Source organism: Natrix helvetica, assembly GCF_964273705.1.
Source record: "Natrix helvetica genome assembly, chromosome: Z".
Lineage (NCBI taxonomy): Eukaryota > Metazoa > Chordata > Lepidosauria > Squamata > Natricidae > Natrix > Natrix helvetica.
The window spans coordinates 7723550-7731969 of record NC_138554.1 but is presented as its reverse complement, the minus strand read 5'-3'; the positions used below and the strand labels follow the sequence as shown (position 1 = coordinate 7731969).

The following is an 8420-nucleotide window of genomic DNA, read 5'->3' as shown; positions in this document are numbered from 1 at the left end:
TTCCTCCCCTTCCATAGAGCTGGGGCAAGTGGGCGGGGCCACTCACAATTTCCACTACCAGTTTGGGAAAACTAGTTCGAACTGGTAGAATACCACCTTCCCTAGAATTGAACTGAACAGAAACACGATTAGTTCCCTAAAATCCTATCCTCCATCTCCCCAAAATATCACCTCACTGATGTGAGCTTTTGAGTTAATTTCCCTTCACTTCCATGGGAACAAAGAAAATCCCATACAGGGAGAAAATAGCATGGGAAGAAAAGTGCCCCAAATTATTACATTTAGTGAGCCTGCAAGACTCTGCTGACGTAATTATACAAAAAAAAGATGGCAAATCTTGGAGCAAAGGTTAATCTTTGATCCAAATATTATATCATGCCATGGTGATTCAAAATATTATTTTCTTAGCATCATGTCTGGATTCACATGAGAAATTAGAAACAGATTCCTCTGGAGATATTTTCTCAAGTGTCTTTGAAAAAAAATCACTCCATAACTTCTAATTTCCATGATCTAATTTCTAGAAAAGGCTTTAAAAACTAGGTAAAACATTTTTTTTTTTGTAAACCAGAGTGAATAAAATATGACTCTGAAAGCCATTTGAAACCTGAATATCCTGTTTGAGAACTTTAAAAAGAGATTTTATTATTATTATTTTATTATTTGGAGATATACTTTTCTTGTCTCAGGTTGAAACGGAGAACAATCTCAGCTTTCTCACCTTTTGAGGATCTTCCCTTCTTATTCCTAAGAATGTTGGGTATGTGCATGTAGAAATATAGTATTTGAATTCTTTCTGTAGTGTTCATCCAAAATTATCCAGAGAGAGAGAGATACATTTCCCATATAGTCATTTTCAGTACAAGGCAAATGGGTTGATGTCTATACAGTAGTGGCCAAAATTGTGGAAACCTTTTGGGAAAAGTGCACAGTATTTTTGAGATTTGCTATCATAAAATGATCATAAAATCCTTGGGTTTTAGCCCAGTTTAGTCTTTTCAACCTTTGTTTGAGAGATTTTGTGGAATTCTAGATTTTAGGCCAAATTCCTGCAGTCTGCCCCAAACAGTCCTTACACCCAACTTCGCCTTGCATTGCGCCATGTCATCTTGTATAAACACAGATGATTTTCTTCTGTCACATAAAGCACAGTCTCTTAATTCTTCTATCATCACTTCCTGTGCATCTTTTCCTGTCTTTGCCAGTGGGGTTTTGCAGTGACTGAGTCCCCTTATATCTCTTTAAAATCTTAGAAATGCCACCTTTGGCTAAGTTTCCCCCATTTTTTTTCTTCTTCTAATTTCTTTTATAATGGTAGCCTTGTTCGCTTCATAAGAGTATTTTGCATCGCTTTCTGGGCGACCAGTCGACTCTTTGCATCATTGCTTCAATTTTGTTACGTTTTACAAATGTCCTCCTCTCAGCTTGAATACATGCATCAATAACCGAATCCTACTGTGATGTGATCACCTCATTGCCAAACCAAGAGGCACCTGATGGGCTTTTTTCTCATTCCCCTTCTTTCCTTCCTTCCTTCCTTCCTTCCTTCCTTCCTTCCTTCCTTCCTTCCTTCCTTCCTTCCTTCCTTTTTTCCTCCCTCCTTCCCTACTTTCCATTCCCTCTTCTCATTCCCATCTTTTTCTTTCTTCCTTCCTTCCCTTCCTTTCTCTCTTCTCATTCGCATTTCTTTCTTTCTTTCTTTCTTTCTTTCTTTCTTTCTTTCTTTCTTTCTTTCTTTCTTTCTTTCTTCTTCCCTTCCTTCCTTCCTCCCTTCCCTTTCCTACTCTTCCTTTTCCTCTTCTCATTCCCATCTTTTTCTTTCTTCCTCCCTTCCCTTCCCTACCCCTCCCTCTTCCCATTCCTCTTCCTTCCTTCCTTCCTTCCTTTTTTCCTCCCTCCCTTCCCTACTCTTCTGCTCCCTCTTCTCATTCCCATCTTTTTCTTTCTTCCTCCCTTTCCCCCTTTCCCTCTTCTCATTCACCTTTCTTTCTTTCTTTCTTTCTTTCCTTCTTTCCTTCCTTTTTTCCTCCCTCCCTTCCCTACTCTTCCACTCCCTCTTCTCATTCCCATCTTTTTTCTTTCTTCCTCCCTTCCCTCCTTTCCCTCTTCTCATTTGCATTTCTTTCTTTCTTTCTTTCTTCCCTTCCCTCCTCTCATTCCCCTTCCTTCCTTCCTTCCTTCCTTCCTTCCTTCCTTCCATCCATCCATCCTTCCTTCCTTCCTTCCTTCCTTCCTTCCTTCCTTCCTTCCTTCCTTCCTAATTTCCTTCCTTTTTTCCTCTCTCCCTTCCCTACTCTTCCACTCCCTCTTCTCATTCCCATCTTTTTCTTTCTTCCTCCCTTCCCTCCTTTCCCTCTTCTCATTCGCATTTCTTTCTTTCTTTCTTTCTTTCTTTCTTTCTTTCTTTCTTTCTTTCTTTCTTTCTTTCTTTCTTTCTTTCTTCTTTCTTTCCTTCTTCTTTCCTTCCTTCTTCCTTCCTCCCTCCCTTCCCTTTCCTACTCTTCCTTTTCCTCTTCTCATTCCCATCTTTTTCTTTCTTCCTCCCTTCCCTTCCCTACCCTTCCCTCTTCCATTCCTCTTTCCTTCCTTCCTTCCTTCCTTCCTTCCTTCCTTCCTTCCTTCCTTCCTTCCTTCCTTCCTTCCTTCCTTTTTTCCTCCCTGATGTGATGTGATTGGCTCATTCCCAAACCAAGAGGCACCTGATGAGCTTTTTTTAAACACTCATGCTCATCAGCTGCAATCAGATGATGGAAAGCTACCTGATATCAACCTGAGCAAGTTGCGCTTCCTTTACTGATTATTTGGCTATAACGTTTCATAGAACACAGATAATTTAGCAAGCATTGTTGCATTACATTCTTGATTAAATTATCATCCCATTGATATATAATGTTATGGTACTACTGCGAACAAAAGTGGTGTTATTAGCCATCAAACCTCAAAAATACACTTTTCCCAAGAGATTTCGGTTACAATGTGGAATTGGCTAAGTGGGAAAAACTTTGGATACTTAATCAGAAACTAACATTGGCTACGGCATATAAAGAAAATCTTTATAAGATGTTCTATAGATGGCATCTCCCCCCAGCACGGCTTTCCAAAATGTTCAAAAATCTGGCCCCAAATTGTTGGAAGTGTAAAAAAACACCAGGCACTTTCTATCATATGTGGTGGTCGTGCGATGAGGCAAAAAAATATTGGAAAATGGTTCAATCATGGTTAGAACAAATGGTGGGAGAACAAATTATGTTTAAACCAGAAACGTTTCTCCTAGGCATAATACCGGAGAGGTTCAAGAAAGATACACTTTATCTAATTATACATATACTAACTGCAGCGCACATAACCTATGCACAGTTTTGGAAAAAAGAAAATACACCATCAGAGCTTGATATAATCAGAAAACTGTTGGCCTGTGCAGAAGCAGATAGGCTCACTCTTGAACTTAAAAATAAAGGGGAATCAGAATATTTTGAAGTATGGAATAGATTTTATGATTGGTATAAGACAAGATGACAAGACTGGAACAAATGTATATATTGTGATCGGACAGAAGGATAGACAAGGTATTAAGTAGTTTAATTGTCAATGGTTGAAACTAGCTGTATATAATGTGAATGTATGGTCACTCCGACTCCGCGGTATTGCATTGTTTTAAATGTAAAAATAATAAATATATATTTAAAAAAATACACTTTTCCCAAGAGATTGCCACAATTTTGACCACTACTGTAAACTATCCCAAAAGTGCTTTTACAAGAAGCAACTGGGCTTCCTTTGCTTTTCCTTGAAGACGTTTTGCTCTTCATCCAAGAAGCTTCTCCAGTTGAAGAAGCTTCTTGGAGGAGAAGCAAAACATCTTCAAGGAGAAACAAAGAAAATTCAGTTGCTTCTCGAAAAAGCACCTTTGGGACAACCATGACTGAGAATCTCCATAGAATCTCCATACACATATCTACCAGCTTGATTATGACTTTTATTCTTCATTCGGTGGAACATTTTGCCCTGATTTTCTTCAACATCTCAGCGCGGTTCCTATTTGCAGAATATGATAATGTTCTCTCTTACGTTCATAACTGCTTATCCGTTCACCATCCTACATTTTCTTTCTCTCAGCACCACATTTAGGTTGCGTATCCAGATAGGTTTCCATCTGCAAATGTTCTCCTGATGTTCTCAACACCTTCCATCACACTCGGTGGTATGTTCGTCAAATATTTTCAGAAGACTCAAAAGCAGGAAGGATAAACAATGCTTTAAATGAAAGGTTTGGAATCCCAATAAATTAAGCCTTGGCAATAGTACAGGGGCACTTATTATACAAAATGTACTAGTATATTGGGGGGGGGGTTGCATATTTTTTAAAATTGTTTAATATATTGCTAAATGGAAAAAGGTTTCCTCTGCGGGTTCGGATTTCCCGGCTGGGAGAGCGTCACCGGCTGAGTGAATGAATTTAGGATCGAAGCACGCTGCGTTTGAAAGCAAGTTGTCTTTATTATTTCAGGAAAGCAAGACCGACAGTGATGTGGATCAGTGTTCCTGGGTGAGCTGACCCCGACGTACAGTAAGTGTACATTTTTTATACCATTTTCCTCTTTGAAGTCCTTTTGTTTTCTTTGTACTATTGCTTTATCCCTTTTTGTGTGTGCCTTTGCTAATGGTTCTAATCCTGTCTTGAGTTTTGTTATTCTTCTGCCCTAAAGTATTTCCCATGGGGCAGGGATGAGCCTTCTACTACCTTGTTCCCCAACCCCCGGGCCGCGGACCGGTGCCGGTCCGTGGATCAATCGGCACCGGGCCGCCTGAGGAACTTCAAATCATTTCACTGTGGCGGGCGGCCGAATGAAAATTTGCTATTGTTACACTGATGCTCCTCCTGGCCAATCAGGGAGCGGGTCCTCCCGCTTCCTGATTGGCCAAAAGGCAAACCTCACGCCATTGGCCGAGGAGGAGGCGCCATGGTAGGACTGAGGACTCGAGGTCGGAGACGCGGGGACTGAAGAGAAGCTGCCGTAAGATAAGTGCACGGAGAGGGGGGGGACTCAGCACTATCAAACAGAAAGAGGAGCAGCAGTGGTTTTATTAGAATGCCCTCTCATTCACCCAGGCCTATTGCACTTATTTAGGTCAACAACTCCTGGGTCGAATGTGTTTGTGCGGGTTCAGGCATAAGTGCACGGAGGGGGGGGCGGGGGTTCTCTGCTATTGAGGAGACTCAGCACTATGGCGCGATGATCTCTGTATTGAAAGGGGGAATGCTGGGGCATCTCTGTATTGAAAGGGGCATGCTGCCATCTCTGTGTTGAAAGGGGCACGCTGGCATCTCTGTATTAAAAGGGGCACGCTGGCATCTCTGTATTGAAAGGGGCACGCTGGCAACTACGTTCGAGACAACAACTCTGCCGGTGTTCTGGATTAAAGTCATGGCGGAATACCCTGAGATTGCCACCACAGCACTTAAATCCCTATTGCCATTTCCGACAACCTATCTGTGTGAAGCGGGGTTTTCTGCAGTGACAGCAACCAAAACAAAACAACGGAATAAACTGGACATAAGCAACACACTTCGGGTGTCATTGTCTCCTATTACCCCCAGATGGAACCATCTCGTTGCAAAGAAACAAGCTCAGGGTTCTCATTGATTTGGCATTCTAGTGAGTTAAATAAAATAAATCACTTTATATTCATTTTTTGGTGTAGCTGTATTTTATTTTGAAGGCATGTTTAAATACAATTAAATTAAAATTATTAAAACAAGCGGGCCACGGAAAAATTATCAAACATTTACCGGTCCGCGGCGATAAAAAGGTTGGGGAGCACTGTTCTACTATATTTCCTATTTTTACATCTTCGCCCTGAACTAATCAGTCTTTGTTGTCACTCTGACCTTTTTCGTCTCTTAAAGGTAGCTTCTTCCTGCACTTCCTAGGTCTTTTGTATTATTTGTACTCTGCAGCTATTTCTAATTGTCCTGATATCCTGGTAATTATGCTCAGGATGTTTCTTTTAGAATGTATGCTGGCTTTGTTATTCTAGTGACTTTCAGTTTGGTTATGGGCTGTACTGGTCTTCCTAATGCAGCACTGTCTTGGTGAAGTTCCCTTCCCACAATATAAACATTCTATTTCCAATTAAACAGTGTGTCATCTGGGTACAAATAGTTTTGAAAAATAATAACCATGGTGTTTACAACAATGCTCATTACATTAATATTAATTCTATAATAATAGAAATAATCATCATAATATTTACTTTTCTATCTTAACAAACCTCCCTCGTTTCATTAATCCTTTTTTTTTGTATTTCCATGTTTCTAACTTCTGTTCTTGTTGGCTAACCATCGATAAAGTAAACCCCATGTCAAAAAGTATTCAGTTTGTTCTTTTTCCTTAATTGTAAGTGTCAATCTATTCATTTCTGCACATTCCATCTAATACTTTTTTTAAATCCCATTTTCGTCTGTAGGGATATCTTCACTTTTCCATCCTTGCGCAAGTACCATTCTGGCTGCAGTGAATACATGTAAGATCAAATATATATTCCCCTTGTTATATTCATCCGGTACAATACCCAACAAAAATATTTCTGGCTTTAAATCAATATGTCGTTTTGTCATTTTTTTTCCAAATCATGTGTGTATTTTTTGTCCAGTATTTTTTAATTTTATTTTTTGCTTTGGGGCATGTCCACCACATATGATAGTATGAACCAGGTAGCTGATGGCATTTCTTTAAATGTACTAGTATGCTTTATGTGTTCCAAACACAACGGTAATTTATGAAAATTGTGTTTAGAAATGTGCTTAAAGAGTGACTCATTGAAGATCCTCTATTTTCCTGTCTTTTAAGAGAACATGAATTTGACCAACTGTATGAGAGCGGTAGAGTTTACCCTGGTCGGATTGCCAGGTGTAGGGCGAATGGAAAGTGTGATGCATGCAGGTATCTTTCTGCTCTACCTCCTGTGTCTGATGGGCAACGGGCTCATCATTGTGATGGTCATTTTGGACCACCATCTCCAGAAGCCCATGTATTTCTTCCTTAGCAACCTTTCTTGCATTGACATTGGACACACCACAGCCTTTATTCCCAAACTGCTGGTCAACTATGTCTCAGAGAAGAATTCCATCTGTTTCTACTGCTGCATAACACAGCTGTACTTCTACTTCCTCTTTGGGGTCACGGAATTTTTCATCATCACCTTGCTATCCTTGGACCGATACTTGGCCATCTGCCGTCCTTTGAGATACTCCACCATCATGACTTCTGCGGTTTGCTTTAAGATATCCATGGCAGTCTGGTTTGTGGTTTTTTCCTACGTGATTTGTCAAGTCGTCATGGTTGCCAACCTACCCTACTGCACCTCCAACGTTATCAATCATTTCTTTTGCGATGCTGGGCCTCTTTTGAAGATTGCAGGAGGAGATACACATCTCATCGAAGCCCTGAGCTTCCTTATTACTGTACTCGTGGTGATGTCCTCTCTGCTTTTCACCCTCATTTCTTACTTCTTCATCATCTTCACCGTTCCCCGCATGTCTTCGTCAACCAGACAACAAAGGGCCTTTTCTACATGTGCTTCCCATTTGGTTGTGGTCTGCATTTTGTATGGGTCGGTCTTTTTTGTTTATTTAAGACCAACTGTCAAGAACTCTTCCTTTGGTGTAATACGGTCTGTTTCTGTGGTCCATACTACGGTTGCTCCAGTGCTCAATCCTTTTGTTTATACTATTAGGAACAATGAAGTGAAAGAAGCCATTTGGAAAGCATTAAGAAAAAATAGACTCCAGCTTCCCCTAAAATCTAAACCTAGACCTGGCTGAAGAAACAATCCCATTCTTCAAGAAGAGGAGTGGATGAACTTCTATGTTTCCAAGAAAATAAGAGAGGGTTTTCTTTTCTTTTGACCCCCAAAATAAACCATTGCCCTTATTTTCGGGGAGGTCTTATTATTTTTGAGGTGCAGGAGGTGGTGAGCGTTGTCACCTCATGGCTGCTGCTGTGTTGTAATATTTTTGGGAGAGGGCTTATTTTTGGGAGAGGGCTTATTTTTAGCACCTGCGCTCAAAAGCCTGATTGGGCTTATTATCCCGGGAGGTCTTATTTTCAGGGAAACAGGGTATCCATCAGCAATTTTTTACCCTAACTTTGACAGATTAACAGAGTTGGAACAGACCTTGTAGGTTATGAAGTCCAACCCCCTGTCCAAATGGGAGACCCTACACTAGGGGTGAAATTCAGCAGGTTCTGACAGATTCTGGAGAACCAGTAGCAGAAATTTTGAGTAGTTTGGAGAACCGGCAAATACCACCTCTGACTGGCCCCAGAGTGTGGTGGGAATGGGAATTTTGCAATATCCTTCCCCCAGGAGTAGGGAGAGAATGGAGATTTTGCAGTATCCTTCCCCTGCCTCATCCA

General features: G+C 40.7%; 1 protein-coding gene across 1 annotated transcript; it reads left to right on the top strand.

Moving 5' to 3' along the window:
- Nucleotides 1-6856: 6856 nt before the first annotated feature.
- LOC309401226 (olfactory receptor 6X1-like) lies at nt 6857-7825 on the top strand (the record flags this gene model as incomplete). The annotated part of the gene is made up of 1 exon (XM_081970295.1): nt 6857-7825. One exon carries the CDS (start codon nt 6857-6859, stop codon nt 7823-7825), a length of 969 nt encoding a protein of 322 aa, XP_081826421.1.
- Between the last annotated feature and the right edge of the window lie 595 nt (nt 7826-8420).